We start from the raw sequence: 25,896 nt of genomic DNA, 5'->3' as shown, positions 1-25,896 counted from the left end.
AAAATCATTTAAAGGTATGAATGTATATTTATTTTATTCATCAACAGGGACATTTTAAGAAAACAGTATTATTTTTTATAGATACATTTAAAAGTGTTACATGCTTTGATATAAAGTTTGAATCTTAAGAATTTCGCAAAAAGTTTCTTTGGGTCATAATATAAACGTTTTAAATTAGGGAGAAAATGCATAATAATCTCCTTGAAGTTTTTCCTGAAAGTTCAAAGAATCTAAGTGTACTATTTATAATCTTAAGCTTAAATGAATGTTACAGTTCTCTCAATAGCTATAGAAGAGTCTGATGTGGGATTGCACTTATTCGGTAGTCTATTCCCTTATTAACAACACAACTCTTTGTGTAATCCTTACAGTTTCCCCAGACCATAATTGTGTATATAGATATATTATTTCAAGTGATGTAATTTATGTAACGGCATATGTTAATACTGGAAGGGACTTAGCACTGGCTACAGGTCCTCGAGGACCGATAGATTAGATTATATTCCGTGGGGCCAGAAAGACAACGCCATCTCGACCTAGAGGTCTATTCGTCTATTGTGGACACAATTTGAGGACCTCTTCCAATCCTATCTGTGTAGTTAGGCACAGGTTAGGAGCTATTTAGGAAAGTATGACAAAAAAATTGCAACCAAGTAGCTAACTTCAAACTATGTACCAGCGGTCCAGACCCAAAAACTGGGGGTATAATATGTATATCCTGGAGTAACACTTAAGAAGCGAACCGCTTCATCGGAATAATTCAGAAAATATATGGAGTATACTGACTAATTCCGAATAGGAGCGCGCAATACATTTTTGCAGACTAGGAATGTTGAGTAGTTTTAGTTTAGGAATTTTGTTCAACGGGGAAATCTTTCGGAAGGCAAAAGTCTGAATAAGTATAAATGTGTGTCCCCATATAAAGAAGAAGTTCGCATTAAACGTTTAAAAAAACTGGATTTTTTTTTAGTACATTTTTAAACGAATTCACGTTAAAATTTAAATGAAAGTCGAGGAGCCTTTTGTAAGAACATTTTGAAAATACAGAACCTTTGTCATAAAAAATATTGATTCTTGTATTTTCTTTAAATTTGGGGTTCTGGTAATTAATTTAATGAATCTTATTAAATAGGTGGAAGGAGACAGATTTGCTGTATAATGAAATGAATTAGGTCTGCAGTCAACGGAGTCAAGAATTTTCGTAACAAGAAATTGCGATTTTTTTTCTATTTGGGTCGCCAAAAATATGCTACTAAAACTCATTTGTAAAATTTTATTTTATGCAGTACTTTTGTATACATATACTTGGGACTTGGTCATTTTGTCTTTTTTGTTCACTATTTTGGTTGTTGAGCTCCAAAACATCTATGGCTAGAGCCAACGGGGAAGATTTGTGTAATAATGTGGGAAGGTTAGGTTATTGCGCTGCTCAAATTTGTAATGCAGTGAAATGGTACAAAAAATAACTGAAATTTCTAAAGCTCGTTGCCAGACTTTAAAATGAAGTGATGAAATTGATACTTCATGAATTTATTTTTTTAAAATGGGTGTCAATGCTCTTAAAGTAAGCTGCATTATTAATGATTTGGTACTGCAAGTGCGCGTTACTTGTTCCTTAATTGAAAATAATGAAATGTTTTACTTTGTAAATAAAGAGGAAGCTTTTACTTTTTCTGTTTAGGGATTTAAAGTAACTGATACTAATCGAAGTAAACTTTACGGCGTTGGATGTAGGAATCTCCAAGAGTTATTAAGCAAAGGATGCTCCAAGCTAAAAGTAAGTACTGCTATCCGTTTAATCAAGTGAATTGATCTCTCATAAGTTCGTCTAAAAATACCGTGAATTCAGTAAGGAGTTAGGTGATACAGAATGGATACAAAGATTCTTAAAACTATCTTCGTGCTTCCAGTTATATTACTGGATTTCGAAACCCAAGGCACTACAACCACAAAGGCTTATTGTCCCATCTTATTGAAAAGATTTTATTTGTTTAGGGATTCAAAGTTACGGATGACAGTAAGCAAGATAACTTTACAGCATTGGGTTTAGGAGTCTCAAAAAATTATTCGATAAGGTAGCTCCGAGTTAAAAGTAGGAAACTAGTCGTTTTTGCAACATGATGTGCTAGAGTCATCATAGCGATCTCAACGCAATCTGGGATTGGGATTGAGGGATTAGATTCTTCTACTAGGATTCAGCGGGTCACTAGGAGGTGTGCCATTTGTCTTGACCAGTTGGATGAAGTCGCATGATGCCTTAAGTAAGTGCCTCTCCAGCTCAAAACCTCCACCGATCAAAAGATCCTCAGATGGAAGGGATCGAAAACATCTGCAAGTCCTCGCCAAATGCCTGACGTCCCAAATTAGGTATCAAGCTCCCCAGTTTGGAAATCTGGTTCTTTTTCGTTCATAGAGTTCGCACATCCAGCTTTGTTTCCTATATGTGACACAAACTGCCTGATGTTATGTAAGTGAGGCACAGGTATTTAGTGATTTAAATAAATTATATTAGTCATTAATTGTAAATGTATATATCAAGTTTTGCCTTTTTTTGCTTTTTACATATTTGTGAGAGCACACTAATATGTGAATCAAATTCATTTCTCTGAGTGAAGGCTGAGAGCATAGCTCTTGATTGGGATTTACATTTGCATTTGCTACTTCTTATCATAAAACAGTAAGGGCTTCAGTATGTATTGCGGTATTGTTATGCAATTTTAAACAAAAGTACATAGGTTTGGTAATGCTACTATTGAAGTTCGTTTTTTAAATTCATCCTCTATTTAGTGGTTTTGATGTAATCCTCAATTTTAGAGCTAAAATTCAAAATCGGGTAAAAAATGTTTTAATGAAATTGATTTTTAAAAAGTTGGGTTATAATAACGCTACCTTTCTAGACCTATTGCATTCCATATTATAAAATTTGTTTTGATTATGTTTAGCTAGATGTAGAAAATGTCAATGTGTATCTTCAAGATGGAACTGTTATTGACAACGAAAATTATTTCTCCACAATTGCAGAGCAAACCATTCTTATCTTAGCTACGGAAAGTGAAAAAGTGGTTACAAGTAAGTGTTATGTTTAAATTTGTAGCATTATCTTTGATTTACATGTCTGTAAAAATTATTCATGTTTATACTCAGGTGCTGATCTTATCTATAACGCATTAAAATTAGTAAATCTGGATGTTTTCAAGGCTGGCGATGCCATTCTTAACTTTTTTGATGAAGATATAAAAGCTAAGGTTCGAGTTTTATCTGAACTTGCAAAAGAATGCGATGATGATTTGGATTTGACTTTGGTTAGCACAAAGAAAGATCATCCAGATTGGTTCATTGGTTAGTCGTTTAATATAAATTAAAACAGTAAAAGTTTAGTAAGGATTAAAATAGCGCGGCGGGACCTGTGCCCCATGGCACCAAAAGAGGCTTACTGTGCCTTCCCCCTTAGGATCTAGTAGACGAAACCTTCTCTGCTAAAGAGGTTGAGGACTTTCCCTACTAGTTCTTTTTGCGCTACTATAACCTTTGGTCTCAGAGATCCAAAGGTTACATAGTGCAATCACTTGATTCAACGCAATCGAACAATGAGTAAGAGGCCGTTTCCTCCTCTTCCTGACAATCTGTACAACAGATCCGAGCTAATAAGCCCCACCTTAAACAGATGCGTTGTGAACCTACCATGCCCTGTGAATAAGCTGACCACCACAGAAATATCTGCGTAGCCCAGGGCCGAGAACCACGAAGGTCTTGCAAGTTAGTCGTCTGCGACCATGCACCACAGGAGCGGAGGTAGGACCCCCCTGAGGGCATCCTCTGGCAATCGTTACTTCTATCATGAAGTGGGGGGGATCAACGGTCACCTATGACAGATGACCACTACCACAGGAAGGCTACATTACAATGGGGTTTCGCTCAGTGCCCTAATAGTGATCGTTACTGCACATATATTTCACTGCCCTGTACGCATTCAGCTTCGACACGAGTCCCCATCTCAGCTTGGGAAGGGATACGGGGAGTCAGGAAAGGGATAGGACAGGATGAAAGGAGGGTTAGAAGCAAGGATTACAGTGGAGGTGTACTACCACTATGCACTGTGGGTCTGTATAATGTTACTCATGTTCAAGGCTGGGATACCTGCAGGGACGCCAAGTACCCAGAAGAAGTGGCTAATCCACTTCCCCCTACCTTACGGGGAAAAGTTAAGTAACTTCAATAAAACTAAATAATTAAATTAATAGTAGTTTTCAGAAGTGTCCAAAATTATTCAAGAATTATTTTATATTCAAAATTGATTTGCTTAGATTGTTTGTACAAGCTCATTTCAATAAATAATGAAGTCCAGAAAAGAAATTAATGTTTATCCACCAAAGAGTAACACTGATTATCATTAATCACTAATTCAGTCAAAGAAAATATTTAATGGCTTTGTTGATGCTTATTTTCAATGAATTTATCAATTTTTTCTTCAATTTTCAGCAATAATTTTCTTAATTTGAATAAAAGTTCAGCTAATCTTATTTTTGAGCAAACATCAAGTCGGTTACTACTAGACTTCTTTTTTGAGACTATCATCTTAAAAATTCACTATAAAAGTAATCAGTAGATGTCATATTTTTGCTGCTAAATATCCGTTGAAGTATCTTTCTACCAATAAAATAATATTTACTAATAAAAACAATTCCAATAGTTTTCCAAAATTTTTGACGCGACTCATAAAAAATTTAACGCGCCTTTAGAGTTGAAAAATGATATAGGAAAGACGTTCATTAGTAGTAAGGAGTTAGTCACACTGACAAATTCAATTATTAAGATAATCAAATCGTTGGATTTTAATTTTTGTTGATGATGCATTAATCCTAATATTAGGTTTATTGTTGAAGATATTTGTTCTGGATATACAGGAATAAAAAGAGTGCATTAAAATGTAATAAATTGATCTGAATCCGTAGTTGCTCTAAAGTAGAACTACACTTAAAGGAATTGCTCGTTATCTTTTCGTAACGATTCTTTCACGATTTAGGTGTTGATAGTAATGCAGAAACTAAGGAGGAATTTATGGAGAAGCGGTGCCAAGATAGAATTAGGAACTTCCTTTATAAATCAGTATCAGATTGGAGAACATCAGAGGAGTATAAGAAAAATGATGTTTCTAGACGTTCATTGGAACATATAATAAAAAAATTAAAACAAATTCTGTCCAAAAAGAGATTCTGTGGGACATATTTTGTAAGAGGCCAGAAAGAAGCTCTTTGCAATGCAAGAGGCGATTTTAAATGCAGTGGAGTTTGGTATGCTGTTAAGTATGTCGTTATTTATATCTATTGAACCAATACAAGATATTCCTCTTATAGAAGTGAAAATTTTTTAGCTAAAAAAAATTAGTTAATTTTGTCCGCCACTCTTCTGCTATAGCAACAAAGTTTTTTGTTTTAATTGTATTAGAAACTTTGAAGATTACTTTAAATTAAATTGATTCGAAAAGGATAATGTCTAAATAAATTCGATGTTTTTTTTCTCTCTATAAATGGACCTCGTTTTAACTAATGAATAGTTTGTACAGTAATATACCTAATTATCCAGATGCACCTATCAAGGAGGAAAAGGCCACGAAATAAATCCCTACAGGAGCAGAGATCATAGGATAATCTTCTCTACTTGGAATTTAGACCATAGGTAAGTTACTCAGTCATCTGAAATTCCCTGTATTTTATCTTATTATACAAATTTGTTGCGACTTTTCATTTACATGATTTTCTTTTACCGCAATTTATGTAACACGATTTTCTTGAAATTTGGAATTTATGTGAAGAAGTCTTTAGAAACAAAGTTTATTGAGTTAGGTGGTCAATTATCTCAACCTATTTAAATTTGGAAACTTACTTCTATACCTTTTAGGATAGAAATAAAGTAAAGTAATGCCCATTTTTTTTAGGCTGCTTTTACGTCCAACTACCAAATACAAAAAAAATCATTACTAAAATTGTGAAAGTCTTGTCAGTGTTGGCACAAGATTTTTTTAAATTTTTTTAACATCAAATTCGTACCTATAAGAATTAGCTTATATTGAATTTCACTAAAAAAAGTTTGTTAAATTCCACAGAATTGAAAGATCCAGGACTATTTTGCCAACAGTAACAAAATTGATTAGTGTGAGCAGTGATTGTCGTATAAATATTACCTATTTATACGAATTATTATTCACAACAAGAAATTTGAGGTTGGTGCATGTAGTCTGTCATGACAAGAGTTCTCATTTCTCTGCTAGTTGCGATTTAGAAGAAATGTGCTTAAAATAATTCGCATGAAGCAAGTGGTTTCACATAATATCACGATTACTTTTTAATAACTAATTGGCTTGTAATTGTAATTGTTTTGTGAACAGATAACAACTAAAGAGAGGTTTTGAAAATAAGCAGATACCCTATGTAATTTTAAAATATATATAAGTATTTTACAAATAAACATATCTATTTTTAAAATTATTATTTTTCTTATCACATCGAATTCATATCTCCTCTTTTGCTAAATTAAAGACCCTAGTTCTATAACAGAATCTCTTAATCACAATTTGAAAATTAAATTTCACAGGAATTTTCAATATTACAAGAAGTAATCAATATCAATAGAAAATAACATGAAATAGAATGAATCCTGTTCAACCATTAAAAAAAAAAAGAAAAGAGAGATGGTATACTAGAAAAAAATATTGTGGACAGATTGATATAAAAAAAGTATTACATAAGAAAATATAAATTTAAACGAAATATTTACAATCTTATAACACATGAGAAAGGAACTTAGTAGAATAAAGTATTTATTACTTCTGACAAGATCAATCGTAAAGAATAGTTTTATTTCATACAGTAAACTTTCACTTAAGTATTCAGATTAGTATTAGTAGAAGTATTCACACTTATTGCAGGTTAAATCTACACTACGAATCTAAATAACATGATCTTGTCAAATTTCTTGAATGGTCTATATTAAAGTCAAATTTAGTAGATATTATTTACAACTTTTCAAACATTTCAACGAAACCGCATTTTTCACATGTGCGCGAGTAGTTATCTTCTTCTTCGTTGTAGCTTTCCTCACCATATTCATGCACATGGGTACCGCTGCTTGAAGTTTTATTGTACAACGAACTTCTAACAGCCATGCGTAGAGCTGAAAATAAACAAGTAAGTTAAAAGATGTATTTAAATAGATAACAAAGCAGAAACAAAACATTTCGGAAATTATCATTATATTTAGAGATTAAAATACGTAGGTATGGAATGCATTTCACATCATATATATTTTCCTGCCTAATATAACAAATTAACGAAAAAGTACCGAAATTTAATTATTTTAGGTTCACCTTTCAATTTTTTATTATACATTTTTGACTTCGTTTTGACCCGTTTCTCTTCCCTGGAGTTCAAAGCAGCCTTGATTTTATCTAAAGATCCCCACACTTCAATAGCGCGTTGTTCCACCTGTAAGTAAAAAATGTGAGCACAAGTGCTAAGAAATTAAAAGCAAGAAAGTCGACTGAGAGTTACAAACTTCATGTAAGCATCACTTGTATTTTTTCAAATCATTTAATATTCAAGCAACACTTTATCCTAAGAAAAGTAAAAATTGAGTATTGTAATAAAGGAAAATAAAAGAAAAAGGAGTAATCCAGAACTTTAATAACAATTCTTTACGAAATTAAAGTTATTAGAACAATTTTTCATCTACTCTATAGACATTTTTGACAGGAAATTTCGTTCCATCAATATCTTTCAATTAAAAAAAAACACAAGTCAGAAGACAATGTTGACGTAAGCTCTACAGTCTACACAGTAGTCTTCTTTGAATGATACTTTTAATTAACTTTAGAGCTAAAATCAATTCAAACAAACAAACGCCTTTTTTTCTGGCTACGCAACCATCGCTTACTATTTGAAGAAACTGAATAACGAAGTCGCAATCAAAGGAGGCCAGTTCAAGGTGAAAAAGAAATCAATTTAATGAATAATTTACCTGCAAATGTAAATATAGTTTCATCTCGCCCCAGTTGGAATTGTGAGGATTTTTGCGGTTTATAAATTTCAATGGTGGTTCTCGCTTGTCTAAATCCACATCCTTAAGTAAATATTCACACTTTGCTTCGGTTCTAGTTATTAAACTGTGTTTTTCCTCGCTGTCCCTTGAGTACATTGAATTATATAATATGAATACGTATACTTCAGAAAATTTACACATGATTAAATATTAACTTTTCATTAATAAATATAATAAACTAACTTGCAGCCATCACAGACTGGATAATCAAAATGGGTGAGTAAATAAGATGAGATGAACTCCTTTGCACATTCGAGACAGGTTCTAGATTCTAGAGTAAAATCTTCTTCTGGCAAAATTTTCTAAAACACATTACAACAGGATGGAAGTACAGACGATACCATATATTTGGAGAAATTGAAGTTTACACTACAGTCCTTCTTTCTTGAAATTCCTTTCTTTCTTAAAATTCAACCCTATTCTGAAAGTAAATATGTATTATGAAAACTAACCTGAGCCGGCGGATCATCCTCTAAAAGAAATCCTCCATTTGTGTCTATCATTTTTTTTCCTTGTAAATTTATGATCTTTTTCTTTGAATGGGTAGTAGTTTCACTGTAAAAAGTAGTTACCTCAATAGGATGCATACAAGGAAATGCCATACTATTCTTGAATTTTAAATACTTACATAGGAAGCACAGGGAACGACTTTGCCATCGTGGTCTCTTGGTTTTGACTTTTGACGGATAAAAATAAGAATTATTTAGATCTCAGTTCGATTGATGATCACCGACATCAACACAACACACCGTCCCGCCCCCGCCAATTTTACTGCAACCTCCAGTAGTACGCAAAATAATCGATTATTTTTACTTGTTACTATTCTTAAAGACAAAAGCATTCAATTTGAGATTTTCACTCTCAAATTACATTCCCACATTTTTATTTTGGAAATTTAAGGCGCCTCAACATCTGAGATCATTGGTGTTCAGTCAGTGTTCTCTTGTTACAGATAACGCTTTCCATCATTGGCCTGTGAGCCGTGTTAGCTTTTTTCAGTGAAGGGAAATCTAAGGGCAAGCTGAATTCGTAAGGATAGAACGTTTCTAAAATCAAATTCGACTTATACCCGACGAGTTATAAAGGCGGGGGTCCCTCTGGACTTTTTACCTTAGTCCTATCATATTTACAATTAAACCCACACTATCCCCAAATTCAACAACTCTGTTCTTAAAATTTCATGGTTGATACTTTCCTCCTTAAATTACTTTCTGAATCTAGTTTAGCTCACATACATTATTGGAAAAAATAACTGACCTGTTGCACAATTGTAGACTAAAAAACATAATTGGATTAAAGATTCAGTTCAAAATCTTTTTTCTTCACAGACCCTTTATTAGATTCAAAAATAACAATATTAACGAGGGAAGGGATTAGCTATGAGGTTAGCATACTGGACTCCCACGCGGAGGTCCCGGGTTCGAATCCAGCAGCTGACCCTTAGATTTTCTCTTCCTAGGAGCTTCTTACAGCTCACTGTCCGGTGATGGACAATGTTATCTGTAACGAGAGAACACTGTCCGGAGGCCGGCAGTGCACTGGAAAAAGCTCCGGGCGCTAATAACCTCAGCTGTTGATGCGCCAAAAAGCGCCAAAAAAAAAAAAAAAAAAAAAAAAAAAAAAAAAAATATTAACGTAAAGAGGAACATAACAGATGATTGCTTAAATTATCTTGGCTTACCGCAATGATACAGTCTACAATTCACATCTTTACTTAGACCCACGCTTTCTCCGTATGGATGGAATCTATTTAGGACTATAATTTGTGAGCTACAGGTTTCCTAAAACAAAATACTGCGTATCGCCTTGGCAGCATCGTGGTTCATTCGGAATGAACAAATCCATTGGACTCAAACTCAAGGACTTCATGCACAAAACAAACAGCCCACACATTTCTAGATTACTTACAAACTCTGTTTGTTTGGGTAAAACTTTGTAAAGTGTGGATAAATGCTTAAAAAGGGATGAAGCTTCACATCTTTACTAACGACGTGCGAAAGAAATACAGACAGCTTACATAGGTTACCTGATTTGCACCAAAAAGATGAATCATCCATGAAATCGGGGAAACCATCGGTACCTTCCAGGATTAACGAAGGTCTTCTCGGTAGATGGCGTAGAAATGATAGATACCAAGAGGAATTTATTTAAATGTATTGATCAATTGAGGTATTGATAGTTATATATGAACTTTTTTAAAATTTGAGCTAGTGGAGACTTTCAGAAAACATACATGTGCTAAGTATAAAAAAAAAAGACAATGACACTTAAAGAGAGCTACATAGAACTTCGGGGTCGCTTTAAAGCCAGTCACAAACAATACAATTTAATATAAAATACGTTGAAACGATATCAAACAATTCCCAATTTGGAAACATGACTACTATTTCTAATATTTTGCTGTTTGATACTGATTCTTTCTTTTCTTTTTTTAAATTTAAATAAAAGGCGCATCGACGACAGAAGTTCATGGCGTCCAAAGTACTGCTGTCTTTCGGACAATGTTTTCGTTTCACAAACCACCCTAACCATCATGATAGGAGATGCAGGGAGCTTCTAGGAAGATAAATGTATAGGGGGCCAGAGGAAGTCAAACCTCGGAGAACTGAGTGCAGAGCACTACTATTACTGTTATGCTCGACTATCGAGAAGGGCAAAGCCATACGTTATTCATAGCCCCCTACGAACCATGTGTGTTTAATGAATCTTGTGTGAATTTATGTGAATGTTCTTGTAACAACAGTTATAAGAGGGTCGCTAAAACAAGAAGTTCCACCCATATCATATACGAGCCCGTCAATCTCTGCAGGCAGTATAATTAGAAGGTGATTAAGAACTTTCCAAATAAAGGCTAGATTTTTAATTTTAAAAATGAATGTGCATCGATAAAATTGTAAGAATCAAATGGTATTCATTGACTTTATCTGAGTAAATGCATTTCGGCGTTACACGTGCAAAAACGTAATTCTATATATAGCTGCACGTATAAGTATATGCTTGACCTCAAAGAATTGAGTTATGATAACTGTATTATAAAGGAGATAGTCAAAATGTAAAGTACAAAACGATAAAGTCAGCATACAAAAAGTAAAATTAAGTTTTACATTATCAGAACAGTAAAAATTTCAGTCATATTATTTGATGTTATAAGTTATCAATAAATTTTGTAAATAGAGTTTAAAATTTTTTATAGGGTGTTAAAGGAATAAGAATTGTAATTAACAAAAAATTTAAGATTTTAATGAGCCTGACAATGTTAGAAATTATTTAGACAATTTAATCCGTATTTTAGTGATATCTACCGGAAGCGCGCTTTACTAAATTAGCTGACAAGTGCTGCCTCTCATTCAGACTTGGGCGCAACAATGTGGGAATTAATAAGTCAGTCGCTAAATATAAAACTTCAGTCTGGCTTATGCTTTCGGAGTGACTTTGATACTAACTAGAATGCGACTGACGCTCAAAAAGAGCGACTAGGAAAGTTAGTCCGTGTTTTTGTTTTTGTTTTTTTGAAAAGTGATTTTTACTCTATCAGATGTTCAAAGTTCTAAGGCGAAGACAAGAGTCACCAAGTAAAAGGAAGGCGGACAGGAAATCAGCCAGCAAATGTGAGTAAATTTTCTCCAGAGATGTCTCTTCAAAAAAACTTACTTTAATCATTATCTTTCAATTTATTATTAGTTGATTCTTCAAACTTAGATCTTGAACTCTTATAAAGTAGAAGAAATAAAAAAATGTATGTATTATACATAATGTAGATAAATGTAGTATGTGTGTGTATACATATTTATTATTGTTTTCATTCTCCGTCTCTGAGGTAAATTATGTTTTGCATTGATTTAACTTATAGCGTTATTTTAAGTAATTATGTCTTCTATAAGATTTTAAAACTTTACCTTTTTTTTACAGCTTTTCTCCCCTGTTTTAAACATAAACGAATAACACCCCCCCAGACTGAAGTGATTGTATTTATAGAGAAACAGCTGTTTCTAGTTTGTCTGGTTCTCTTTTAAGCATTTTGGCCTCATAAAATAAACATACGCTGTTTTGCCTTTAAATATATGCATATATGAGAAGCGTTGACGTTTGGATAGACGTTTCTTAAAATCAAAAGACGTAATGCATTCTTAAGTCCACAGCGTTAGGATTTTATTTAGAATATTTCATTTTAATTAAGAAATGTAAACATTATTGATAATAATAGTCAAATTATAGAAAACCAAATTTAATTAATTACATACTCGTTTGAGGAGGCTTTCCATACATAAATATTTTATTGTATTTATTTAACATTTGTGGACATTGGCGTCCAGTGCCTTTTCAATGCACTACTGCTTTCTAGACAGTGTTCTTCCGTTCTAGACAGTGATAGTGAGCTGTAAGAAATTCTAAGTAAGGGAAAATTTGTTGGCCAGTAGCTAGGTTCGAGTGCGGGATCCAGTAAACTAACCACTGAGCTAACTAGCCCCCTTGTATGGTGTATGTATATAGCATATATTTTCTGATTTTAAATGTTAAATTGAAAAATTAATTTCTTTTAGTTTAGAAGTACATTTGTATCAAAAGCGTCAATTTTTTTCAGGGGCCAACCGCTAAATTAGCCCTTGGACAGGGAAGAAAGCTTTTCTGCTAAAATATTCTACTTTGTAAAAAGAAGCGGCACGCGAAACTCGTACTGTGATCTCCCTCTTACCAGGCGGCGCTCGTAATCACTACACCGAAACCACCTCTTTGTTTTAAATGTGTAGTATATTTTAAAATTTTAGGCCTATTAACCGGCCTCTGCAGGCTCAAAATGCATTGCATAGGCCTGGCAGACGATAGCCTTTGTAGGTTCTGTCAGGAAGAGGAGGAAACGGCACTGCAACGTGTTGTGTCAGTGCGAGGGGCTTGTCTGGCTAAGGAAAAACCAAGGCCCGAGAGCTTTATCCAGGAGCCGCTCCACAGAATTAAGAGTGTGACTAGACGGACGGGTCTGAAGGGCGAGCTCTAGAGTAGTGGGAGCTACTACAGATCCATTAGGTCGAGGTAGCGTAGGCCTTTAAGGCCGCCCTGCTAGAATCTAATCTAATATTTTAAAATGACGTATCTTTATTTACATAATAGTAATTTTTTGAAAAAAGAATATAACATAGAAAAGGTAGCCGAGTTTGTATATCCAATAGTGATTAGGCGGTTGTCTAAAAAACAAACAATCAATTTTTAATTGTCGTATAACTTTTGGATACTGTTTTTAGCTGCTTTAACTTCTTTGTTTATTTCTGCGGGGTTGGTAAATATCTATCCAGATATTCTTCTCAAAAGGTCCATAAAGATCGCATTAAATATGGACCATTTTACTTTTGATTGTAGATTGAAGAGGGAGAGTTCCAACCTTAATTCATTGCAACCTAAAAGTTCTAATGTGATTCCCTTTAGTGTCAAATGTTGTTCACAGGATGTACGTATGTATTAGGTGCGACGAAAAAAATCAGAAATTAGAATTCTCAAATAAATTTAAATAATATTATAAAAACTTCAGAATTTGCCAGCTAGCAATCAATTTTTGTAAGTCATAGCTAAAAATTGGATATGTGCAGTGCAGGGACCGAGATAATTGCGTTTACTAAAGCAATATCCAAACACTTGCAATGCGTAAGTTACACATTCATTTTTTTTATAGTTTAAAATGGCGTGGAGCATACAGCGTTCTCTTACCTTATGGAAAACTTTTCAATTAAATTAAAATTATTTAATAGGCTGAGAATGGAATTTTCTTATCGATAAAAATAATTTCTAAATATTGAGGATAAAGAAGACAACTTTGTTGCCAACGAATTGATAAATCTGATCTTCCTTTTAAAGGTAGTTATGAATTATCTGCCTCGTTCTGTTTTCTTTTTTAATAAAATATTACAAATAAACATATTTTCTCGAAAGTTTCGAATCGCGGAATTCGTAAAAAGTATTTTTAATCATTGCTTCTCGTATTTGGTTTTTGTTGTATGTTTGCATTTAGAACATATAACAATCTATTAAACTCAGTAGGTACTACATCCTATATCCCTGACTTTGGTCAATTACACAAGAAGACAAAAATGAATTCAGCGAAAAAACAATTTACTAACAACTCTCCACAAAATAAAAATAAAAAAACAAACAAACAAATAATGTCTATATTTCAGACAGCCAAATCAGCATAAACTTGCAAATCAAGGTAGGGGATATAAATAACATTTCAATCGTAACTAAGATCAAAGTTTCTGATCTCGGAAAATAGACTATGTTCAGATTGTAAGTCTCATATTCAGACTATATGCAACAGTAAGACAGATTATCCAGCCCTTCTAGCGTGTCCACCGTTTCTAGGCAAACGTAATTCGGCGACTTTCTCCGTAAATGGAGAAGTGTTTTTTTTTGGGGGGGGGGAGTTTAAAATTGACTCCGTTCTAAAGTTTCTAGACATTAGGTACCCAAAATTTCCTATAAATACAAAACAATACTTTCGGTCTTACAGTGATTGAATTTGGTTAATTATCAGATTTTTACCTTAGCAAACCGCTGTATTAACAACCATTCCTTCTCTAAAAAAAATGCCACCTATTCACGAACTTAACTAGAAAAAATCAAAAGTATTTCTAAAATAAATAAATGTTCTTTCACAGCCTGATTTTATGGTATATATATATATAAAAAAAAATTGTGTCCAATGTATAAATCCACCATATCTGATGATCACAGATAATAAAGATAAATATTTAATTTAGGTGTCACCTAAGTCTGACCTCGTGAAAGGGTGTATAGGCCTCCATAATTGTGCCATTCCACAGACTTGTGTGGTTATAGCACCTTTATAATATTAATGGTAAATTAATATAATGCTAAAGTACCGAGTTTGAAACAAAAAAATCACTTGTGAGAAAGTGTAAGACTTTTAAACGAGAAAAGGCCATCTTTTTTTATGAAAATAGATTTTAAGGAAGGCTTCTCTCAAAATTTTATTAGAGTAAATCTATATGGTAGTCAGTAAAAACTCGAAATTCGAAGATTTTCTAAGAGTTTAATTTTATTTTCTGTGAATGTTCACTATAGTTTTTCTAACATTTTATTTTATTTAATTTTTATGGATTTTATTTTAGTTTATACAGATGTTCCAATACATGTAAATGTCAAGTAAAAAGAGTTTAATTCAAATATAGGCCAAATTAATTTCCATAAGAGTATAGTTTGTTGGGAACTTCGATTCATAAAAAAAAATTTTTTATGGCCTACAGGAAGATAAATTAGGGAAAGATAACTTTCTTTTCTGACTGTAATCGATTGGTCCAACAGAGCCTCATTTACCGGCGTATTATTTTCGGCATGAACTTTTGACCGGTGTATTTAATAATTTAGAAATCCTATAAAAAAAAGCAATGTTGAAACGAACTGTTCTGTAAAAGGGGTAACAGATTAAATGATTTCTTTAAAACAGAAATTTGTCTATAAATTTATGAAGATAAAATTATTACAAGTTTGTTTATTAAATATATTAAGCTAGTTTATTATTTTATCCATTAAAAAATCATAATTTATATAAACCTAACCTATGTATAACCAAATAACCGATTTTACTTAGAACAGATAAAACAGTTCAAATATGTAGTTATTGACCTTTTTTGTGTATTACCAGGCACATTTAGTTGTTATAATAATATAATATAATAATGATATAATGTTATAATAATGCGCATTCAACCAAAAAATGGAACTTATCTACAATGACTCGAGAATTACGTAAAACAATAATTCAATTCTAATTGCGCCCAAGGATTGGCATTTAGATTTTAATATTTCGCTTGATGATTCCATGAGCCATTATTCTAGCAAAACTGTGCTAAGGGAACTGAAAAACTTTAGGCTATAACTAAATTGTAGTTTCTGAGTGAAAAACTTTACAAGATCAACCGAGAATTTAAAGATATTACCTACGAAGAACACTTGGTGTTGCTCACTTCTGACTTGCTTAATGATCTGTAAACAAAGAAGGTAATAGCTCTGAATTTTGTAAAAAATGCTTATCTGTTAGAATAAATTGGCTTGAAGCATAAGTAGAACACCGAGATAAAGTACTCTCTACGAAAATTAAATAATCATTAAACAATGTTAGGAACTAACTTTTGTCTGGCGCCTAGAAGGTACTACTACAGTCTTATTTTATTTGTCTAAGTTTTCATTACAATTATTATCTAATAAGTATTCTATGGTTAGTCTACTTACGAAGCCAAGAAGAACGTAGATGTACAAATCGTCGGCATATTATTGTTAAGTCGTTAGCAGAGCTAATATTTACACCCTGCGCACCACATTCAACTAAAACAAAACAAAAAACCTGCAATATTAGATGTAAAAAGCGAAATCCAAGGTGTACTCAGCATCTCACACCTGAGAACACCCGATTCTTTGAAAGGAGAGGCACCATCGGCAAAAGCAAAGGAGGCTACATTTTACAAATATCTAAGAAATCTAACTAACTTAATTCCATCTAACTAACCAATCTGTGACAGCTTAAACCAAAGCTTCCCATGGTTTACAGAATCAAATGCCCTTTTGAAGTCAACAAAAAGACCGAACCCAAAAGGCTTATTTTTACGTAAAGTTAAATATTAATTGAGTATTAACTAAAAAACCCATTATCTCGCAACCCCTTGCTGCTATGGAAACCTGTATGTACTTCTAGTGGAAAATAACAGTTATTATACCATTTAATGAGCCTAGTGTACACAATACATGTAAATAATTTGCTGACGCAATTACAAATATTAATCAAAAAAAGAATTAAAACAATTTTAACCAACGGCTGATAAATATCGCATCAAAAAACAAAATAATATAATAATAATGATAATATCAATATTAAGAAGGATTAGCTTTATATGAAGCAGACAGTTAGAAATAATAAAACCAAAGGCAGAGCACACTTATAAGCTGGCGAATAGTTTATTAACAGCTATACAATAAAACTTAAGAATGCCGGACGTCCATTTGGATGATGGTAGGCCCTTAACGGACTATTGTAGAATTAAGAAATACCTGCACTGCAAGGGCATGGTAGAAACTGTGTAGGCTCTGCCAGGAGGAAGAGAAATCCCTATGCTCTTCGGAGAAGGAAAACTCACAGCTTCATGTTTGCCTAAGAGCTACTTACAGACTACTATCTAGTTAAATAAAGCACTAGAAGAACTGCTTTGATTCTATTGTGGGTGCCCAAATAGATTTTCTGAGGCGCTGTGGCGTAGGCTTTTTGGTCAACACCCATAGAATCTAATCTAGCGGCATAATCTTGGAATTAGGACCTTTTTCATATATTTTAGAACTAAGTCATTGTACACCACTTGAGCTAATTATTTTACACTTACATCAACTACTTATGTTCGATAGACAATTATCATTCTTGAAACTAGAAAGTAGATTTCTCTTCCTCTGGGTTACACGATGACTGCGGCATGTGCTTCCTGAGACAAGTGGACTATTATATTCGTGTGCGGCAAAAGTAAAGTTAATCTACCCTTATGACATACAAGCTACAAAGGTAATTCTCATCTGATTTCAATGTTTTTAATTTTTAAAAACATTTTTTAATTTAATTCTTTATGTTTATTCTGGAACTATTCAAATGATTTCCTATTACATTTCCTTCGTGGCACTTAATTAAAATGTATAAACTAATTCTTTGCAGTAGGCCTACAGTAGCATATCTCACCTGGTTGCAATATGTAATTGTAAGTTTACAATCTGCATATAATAAGTTAGTTAATTAAGCAAGTGAAGTTTTGAGAACGTGTAAGAAAAAAGAAAATATTTGGCATTTGCTGAACAAAAAAAAAAAAAAAAAAAAGCAGCTACGAGATGGGAACAAGAAAAAATGGTGACAACCAAGATTTTAATATAAATCACGTACTATCTGATACAGATACAGATGGGGACCCATTTAACAGCGATGATAGTAACAGAAGACCGAACCTATTTATTATATCAGTTTCCATTTCAGATAATACGGTGGATTAGAAAACTCAAATGATTCTGTGGACAATGAAGAATAAAGAAAACATAAATGAAGAAGTTAATGAAACTGATGTAATTCAGACTTAAAAAACTAAAAATTAGAATCAGAATTAAAAAGTAAGTTGAAACCACGATGCAAAAGAATTTTGCTGAAAAACAATGCTTCAATAAGGATATCATTAAATATTAACATTTTCAACAATAAACTAAATGTTCTATTCAAATATTTTTATGCAGCAAAAATCTATTATCTTCTCTGAGACTAGCAGGGCGCGAAAGGCGTGTACGGTTAATGATTGTGAATGAAAATATCTACAACAAATTCATTACATGCTCCATTACAATTTTTTGATTTATACTTGAGATGACATTAAACACAGCCATGGTCGGCAGGGCATGTAACACACTGCAAAGATGATCTTCAATTATCCAACTACAGTCAGCTGTAAAAGTCTCTGATAAAAATAGGAACGAAGTAACATCATTAATAAATCCTTTTTGACAGTTTCAAAGAAAAAATACGGTTTCATAAATTGAAATGAAACTCCTTTATTGCAGAAAACATTACATTATCACTCTGTATCATTTATTCTTAAATTCCATTTTTCTTCTCAAATAAAGGATTGTAATTTAAACCCCCAAAGGGTTTCCATGAACAAAGATGAGTAAGTAACTTAATTTATCAAAGGTTCAAATGCAATATGAAACGCTAATAATGTAACATTTCCAAGATAAATGTTACCTAATAATAGAATTATTTTACTGTTAACATTGTGTCTTACTAAGCTACTGCTTCTCTTAAAATCAATGAATACTTTCCATCACAAAGTTTGTCTAGAAATTTAAATAATAATTCGAACAAGTAAGATTCATTAAGAAAATCATACAAATTCAATTTAGAAATAAATAAATTTGAGATAAATCATTTAAATTTAATGGAACAATTTGTAAACGCTATGATCTCCATCAAAATAAAGCTTTTGTCAATATCGTCAGAGTTGGTTGCATTAAACTATGCAAAATTTCGATTCAGTCGATCGTAAACTATTACTCTATGCAGTCATTAAATTTGCCTTTCAAATATGCCACAAACACACTTTAATCATCTCGTTAAAATTGACATATTGAAAGTTTTCAACCATTAAAATGGATGTGGTGTACTGGAATAGAACGATATTGAAAATTTACATCCATTTTTCCATGACAACTGATTTATTTTTGTTTTTTTTTTGGATTTATTTTCAAAAATGATTCAACCAAAGTTGTTCAGCAACTTCTATATTTTGTGAGACATTATTCCTTACTTTTTTTTTTTATATTGTTGAAAATGGTAACACCATTTACTTTAAACTTTGTTCATTCATTGTACTTATAATGTTGACCTACAAAGTTTAATCGAAACTATAAAAAAAGGAGATAAAGAGCACTTCTGTGGCAGGTGAGGTGTTGATAGGCTTCTGTCTAAGGTACCATTTCAGTATAATGTGCAAGTCCTATATCTCATGTATGATAAAGAAGGATTAAATTTTTAGCTAAATTTCAGTGTTTGATAAAAATTCCACTTGACTTAGTGGAACTTTTTTGTACTTATCTGAGCTCTGATCGAAACTTCTGTGAACTAAATGACTTAAATAGAGAGAATATTTAATGACTTTTAAGTAGAGAGAAAACATTTGTTTTATGGCATTCTGAGGGTTGATAGGAGTAGATTGCCTTAAACTCATTTCGGCTGAATTTTGAGTTTCATAATCTTGGCAATATTAGCAAGAATGAATGTTTTAAAAATTCAGTGTTTAAACCATGTTTAATCTATAAAACTGTAATAAGAGAAAGTGGTTTAATATGATCTGTTCACACCAGCTGTTTCAGTTTATAAATATTCATTAAAAAAAAACGTTTTTACCTGGTTCGCAGAAGTTACGAGCTCGGGAATGTTTAGTGCGGGATATCCACATATCCGTTTAGAGAATGCCATGTTGCTGGTTTTTATTTTGTTATAAAATATTAATAGTAAAATGTGCTTCCACCTTCGACACAACAGCTAATTTGGTAGTTAGGCGTTAAGCGCCGCCTGAACAAATCGGCGAATACTAATTTCTTTGACTACTATTCAGTTATAAAAAAAAAAACGTTTCTGTATTGTGTGAGCCACTTTTAAAAAAAGTTGATACATAGAAACCAACTCTTCGATTGTCTTCAACTTTGTATTCTATCAAATTTGTATTTTATACTTGTTTTGTTACAAGCGGATAGAACAAAATATATTGTATGTAAAATAGAATCTGTGGAATAGAATATACAAAATAAAATATAAAATAACACATAATGTGTAGTATACTTGAAGTACAAAAAAGCTCATGGTTGAACTTTATGAGATCTCTTACAAATCAAATTTTCCTGAGGAAAAGTTTCAAATAAATGTGGATTGATCTTAGTGATAGTTTACAAAACTGAAAGAAAATCTTTGGTGCTCTTTTCCAGACAATCAAGATAAATGAAAAAAACCTATCAGTCAAATCGCACTTTCGGCTCATGGATCTAAAACCATAGTGACGGAAGAGAAATAATGCCTTAACCGAGAATCTTTCTCACAAGCTTTCCAAGATCTGTTGCTTTTCAAACGTTCTGATCTCACTCACACTCTCACAAGTAATTCGCTTAAAATATTTCTTCTTCAGAAGACATCCTGTAACTTCCCCTTCCGGTAAAGCTCAATTTCGAAAATTAGCAATACTTTCTCAAGAGAAATTGAAAATAAATTATAATGGCGCGAAAGGAACGGGCAGTTATTGGGTACCTATTCTATCGAGTGCACTCGTTCTGTTTATAACTTCGGAATATTCAGGTGGTAAGCACATTATTATTTACTTATTTTCTACATTCTCGATTTTTTTCCCTACATGTAGTAAATGTACGATAAAATTGCGATTGTATATTTAAGTAAATATTATATAATATAGATATAAAGTAAATAGATCCATTTTAGACCCTTTGACAACATAAAGTTGGGTGAAGGCCTATTATTAGTTTCAGGGGTTCATTTGACCTCTGAACAGCTACTTTACAGAACAGCAACTTGAAACTGTTCAACCTAAAATAATCGCCACAACTTTTCTGGGTATACCATTTTGAAATGGCCAAGAAATAAGGTGATTCTTCTAATCTCATTTGTAATACAGAAGAAAGTTCATATAAACCACGGTTTTATTCCCTACCGTTTTTTTTCATATTTGATTATATCTATTACAAAAAGCATTAAATTTCCTATCATGATTTTGGAGAGGGAATCTTTGAGAACTTAAACGTAAAGTGTGATAATTTTCAAATAACTTCATCCCATGCTCTCTATGTTCACAAGCTTTACAAGTCTCTTAAAAAACTTCTCAATTAATGATCTTTAAAAGGGGTGGCTGTACCAACAGCACCTTTGTATCAAAACAAGAGAAATGCCTGCTAGTGGTGTTGAACGTAGAAGGTACGAGTTTTTATGTTACCTTTACTTATTTCTTTTTTAGTTATTCTTTCATGTTAGCTCAAAAAACTAAAAAATAGATGAAGACGAAATATCTAAGTTTATACAGAAACTGTCCTTACTAGTTATGCAAGGGTTGATTGCCAAAAACTGCGGGGTAAAGCGCACTATTGAAAAACATCCAAGTTTGAAAAGTATTGCTTTTTTTCTCTGTAAAAGAGAGGATTTCCAGATTCTCTTTAAAATAAAGGGCTTATCTTCGTTTCTATCAATTAATGTGTTTTCTTCTTTAGTTTATTTTAATATTATATTCGTTTCAACTCTCAAAAGGCAAGGGCCATTTAAGGCAAAGCAAAATGCTGCAATAATTCAGACAACAAAGCGTGGCAACACATGTAGCAGTGATGAATGAAAATCTCAGGATTTAGCAAAAGGCGAAAACGTTCATTATTTGTCTTCTGTAGGAGCTTACTTTATCATGACTGGATTCGCGCCATCGTATGGTCCCTTGACGAGGCTCTGCAGGTTGTGTAAAATACAATTTCACGTCTAATTTTTAGAGAAGACAATTTTATGGAGCACGCACTACGCAGACAATACATGGAATCATATTTCTGCAAAGCCATTTATTCTTGTCTTAGAGTCGGCAACTCCTAAATAATGAAGTCTACGTTACAATTATTATTATTATTTTTGTAGTATATTGGAGAATATTTATGGAATATATTTTTTGGGGGGATGGGTTCAACCCCATAAACCTTGGTAAACCCATAATTGGTTAAACGCAAATATTAGATCGTAACCTCCAAGTATTTCCTTCGTTCGTCGGGACAAAGCTCTTTCATACTTCCCTTTCCAAGATATTTAGATTATTATTTTTTTTTAATTGTCCCAATTCTCACCTGCCACATTTGCATTTCATGTTTTTGTAGAGTAAGGGTCTTTAAGCAATAAATACAATAAACACTGCTGTGTAAGCAGCTAGCTTTAATTGACCTGTCATCTTTATATATTTTGTATTCGTTCTTTACTTTAATAAAACCTAAGATTTATTAACAGACAATATCTACCTGTTAGTTGCTTGTGGAAGTACTTCTGATGGATGTTATTATACTATTTGTGTAGAGGAACGAAGCTTAACGCTAACCAAACCCTTGTACAGCCCAGAGCACAATTGAATCGAGTGTAGAACACAAAACATCAAATTCTTAGAGACTTGGATCACCTAAGCTTTTTGCGATTAGCGTTCCAAAAGGACTAAAACCCAGCTGAACTACAGCTATGGATTCAAATTGAATAGGAGGCACTTTATGAACATTATTGAAAATTCGATTACAAAGATTTGAGGTGTTATTTTTTTTGCTTAAAATCGACTGAGTAAATCCGCTGAAAAATAAAAACCAATGTTTGCAACATTAAAATTTATTTACTTGTACTTTGTTAACTTTGGCAAGAGACAGCCACTGTGAGAGTAATCAGTTGTCGTTCTAGTTTAGAACAAGTGACAACTGATTACGGTAGCCTCAGCTTACTGCTGCTGAACAGCATTCACTTTTGAACACCTACATAATGATATCGAATGTTCAGAACTTTTCCGGTTGTCAGCCAAGTAAAGTGACAAGGTTTGTCTGATTTTACCTTCTCAGTTTCCATTACATTACTGGACAGGTAAATGTAACATTTCTTATATGCGACTTTCATTCAATTGTAGTTTAATCAAAAATTCAATTCTACTTGAAGGCTTTAGATTATAGGAGATGAACTCTAGGGTAACTATATTTGCTTGAAATAAATTGGTTTACTCTTTTGAAAGGTTCACATAATCTACTTCAAACGGAACATTATAAATTTCATTTCGAGCATATTTAAATAATATGAAATAAAGGCATTACATCTACATACCAACTTATATATTATACATTACAAATATATAGTGTGAATTATTATGTACATATGGTTCATGTACTTAATTAATGAATTATGTTAGTATATAACATATTGGTACATCTTATGTGATATAAATAACATACCAACTTAGATCGTAACTTTAAAGAACTGATATGTTAGTTCGGTTCCAACGATATTCTTTAAATACAGTAATCACAAATATCATTATTATAATTTTTAGTTTAAACGCTTTTTTTATGGAATTTAGATTAAGGGCACTCATGGGTTGAGGGGTTAAGGGCGACTTCTGTACAGGCCCTTGCCACCTGCATATTATTAATAAGAATCATGCACCAAACAAAAACTCTAAATTTGAAAAAAATCAGTAGACCAAAAGTGTAACTTTGCAGAATAGGTTTTTGGGTTAGTTTTTGTCAAATCTAGAATTTAAAATGAATTAACTAGAGTCTGAACGTTTCCTCACCCTGTTTCTTTGGACTGCCACTAACTGCGATCCTAGGCGCGCTTTTTGTTGGATAAAAAATTTATTATGGTAAATAGAGGTGAATTCTTTGCCTCCAAGGAAACTTCGTAGCATCAAAAAAAGGATTTGAATGCTGTAATTAAGTGGATTATACTTTAAAGAATCGATTTGTGAATGTTTATGTTCACTAAAGTAAATCAGACAAAAACTCATACTTTTATTACAATTTAGCAGATTGGCGATTTTCATACGATTGTACAAGGACATTTTAAGTTGGCCTTAAGTGATAATTTCGTTATTTTTAAAATGTCCAAGTTAAACATTGGTTGATTCGTATTCATTGACATAGTCAATCGACTTTTTTGACTGAAGAAACCTCAAATGTGAATATTAATGGTAAAAACTAGAAACCATCAATTTGATGTCACAAATTTTCCTTATCTGTAAGAAGAAGTAATAGAAATATGTTGAATCTCAAATAATTCCTCATCACGTGCATTGTGAATAAAAATTAGATTAATAGGGTCGGCTTGCATTGGGTGGTATAATGTTGCCTACAATATAATCTGACCTAATTTACTTCACCCTTTGACTTGTATTCAGATCTAACTATAATGTTATTAGTCCCAACATGAAATAAGTTGTTAAGTTTCCTACTCTCATTTATGTGTACACAGTGATTAATAAAATTTTAACGATTTTGCAACTGAAATTAAAATAATAAAAACTATTTAAAACTCGTACTACTTCTAGCTATAGCAGTTCTGATTGTATGGTTTCATAAATGTATGATTTTTTAATGTACCTTAAGTACAGTAAGTCTAGTAAGAGTAAAACTGCATATTCAAAGGACTGTAAAACTGCATTTTAAAAAGACTCTTCATAAACCATTCTAAAAACTATTTCCACATGGATATATAAGTATTTTCTTGCTAATTTTTTTCCATTATTTTATTAAATCATCTTTTCGTTTTATTTTAATGTTTTGCGACAATTTTACAAATTAATTGCTTGGAGGAGTTTGCCAACTTTTCGACAAATATATTGTCTTCTTCAGGGCCTGTATATTACAAATACAAAGAATACAAACAATTTAGAGAATCAGTAATATAAAAATAAATAAATAAAATACAATAATTTGTTTATAAAATTATAAAAATAAAATAAACAAAAGGACGCCAGTTAAACGGATTTAAATTCATTGTTCACTAAAATAATTTATAGATTATATGTAATCTCTAAGCCTCTAGTGTGTTTACTCTCATTGAGTTTATTTTTTATTTAATTTCAGTAAGAAGAAGTCGTACAAATTATTAACACCATATTTCTTATCTTGTAAACCGTATCGTAAGCACTGTGTTTATGCGCTTTTGTTGCAGAAATGTACATATATTTTAAGATTAAATTAAGGATTCAAAATTGGCGAGGAATCGGTCAAATAAAAACAACTCGTCTTTTTGCCAACGTTAGTTTTTTGTACTCAACCAACCCGCATAGCCACGTAAGTTTCAATAATTATAAAAAATGTATTGTATTTTATTTATTTATTTTTATATTACTGATTCTCTAAATTGTTTGTATTCTTTGTATTTGTAATATCCAGGCCCTGAAGAAGACAATATATTTGTCGAAAAGTTGGCAAAAAGACGAGTTGTTGTTTTTATTTGACCGATTCCTCACCAATTTTGAATCTCTGATTTAATAATTTATGGTCACAAAACCAATATTTATGTTTATATTTTAATAGTTCACAAATAAAATAAGAATTCAGTACATAACTTTGTTATTTAATATTTGACAAATAGATTTTGAACTTGTTTTAGCTAGTTGGCTAATTCATCAGCGCTATGTTTATAATTTAGTTAAACATAGTGTCTTCCTTCTCCAGTTAAGTATGACAATAAAGTATGTTTACTGACAGGAAGAAGCAGAGTAA

At 32.3% G+C, this 25,896-nt stretch overlaps 3 protein-coding genes and 1 long non-coding RNA gene across 6 annotated transcripts in view; 2 read left to right on the top strand and 2 right to left on the bottom strand.

The window, feature by feature from the left end:
• Nucleotides 1-106: 106 nt before the first annotated feature.
• On the top strand, nucleotides 107-6,482 carry Drep4 (DNA fragmentation factor-related protein 4). Of its 3 annotated transcripts, none has more exons than XM_074120936.1 (7): nucleotides 107-322; nucleotides 1,682-1,777; nucleotides 2,943-3,069; nucleotides 3,145-3,339; nucleotides 5,024-5,303; nucleotides 5,584-5,676; nucleotides 6,104-6,482. In XM_074120936.1, the coding sequence occupies exons 1-7, from the start codon at nucleotides 302-304 to the stop codon at nucleotides 6,297-6,299; spliced, it is 1,008 nt and encodes a 335-aa protein (XP_073977037.1). In that variant the 5' UTR covers nucleotides 107-301; the 3' UTR covers nucleotides 6,300-6,482. The 3 variants fall into 3 exon arrangements, with proteins under 3 accessions (XP_073977037.1, XP_073977035.1, XP_073977036.1); XM_074120934.1 differs by lacking the exon at nucleotides 107-322 and adding an exon at nucleotides 364-1,597; XM_074120935.1 differs by lacking the exon at nucleotides 107-322 and adding an exon at nucleotides 366-1,564.
• Xpac (DNA repair protein complementing XP-A cells homolog Xpac) lies at nucleotides 6,428-8,889 on the bottom strand. Its single transcript, XM_074120944.1, has 6 exons — nucleotides 8,723-8,889; nucleotides 8,547-8,649; nucleotides 8,278-8,396; nucleotides 8,014-8,179; nucleotides 7,364-7,481; nucleotides 6,428-7,170 (listed from the first exon to the last, which is right to left on the bottom strand). The coding sequence occupies exons 1-6, from the start codon at nucleotides 8,749-8,751 to the stop codon at nucleotides 7,013-7,015; spliced, it is 693 nt and encodes a 230-aa protein (XP_073977045.1). The 5' UTR covers nucleotides 8,752-8,889; the 3' UTR covers nucleotides 6,428-7,012.
• Nucleotides 8,890-11,469: 2,580 nt separating this feature from the next.
• Nucleotides 11,470-25,896, top strand: part of Grip (Glutamate receptor interacting protein) — a 46,052-nt gene continuing 31,625 nt past the window's right edge. The window contains exon 1 of the mRNA XM_074120910.1: nucleotides 11,470-11,702. Within this exon, the coding sequence (XP_073977011.1) occupies nucleotides 11,630-11,702 (73 nt within the window). The 5' untranslated portion in view covers nucleotides 11,470-11,629. The remainder of the gene's footprint in view (nucleotides 11,703-25,896) is intronic.
• Nucleotides 15,955-16,830, bottom strand: LOC141450467 (uncharacterized). The gene is made up of 3 exons (XR_012456120.1): nucleotides 16,607-16,830; nucleotides 16,333-16,425; nucleotides 15,955-16,086 (listed from the first exon to the last, which is right to left on the bottom strand). It is a non-coding gene; the product is annotated as an uncharacterized lncRNA (long non-coding RNA).

The sequence above is a fragment of the Rhodnius prolixus genome, unplaced genomic scaffold (genome assembly GCF_049639745.1).
Source record: "Rhodnius prolixus isolate KJV_2025 unplaced genomic scaffold, Rpr scaffold_2, whole genome shotgun sequence".
NCBI classification, from domain to species: Eukaryota; Metazoa; Arthropoda; class Insecta; order Hemiptera; family Reduviidae; genus Rhodnius; species Rhodnius prolixus.
The sequence above is the reverse complement of the archived record's forward strand: the minus strand, read 5'-3'. Positions and strand labels throughout refer to the sequence as shown.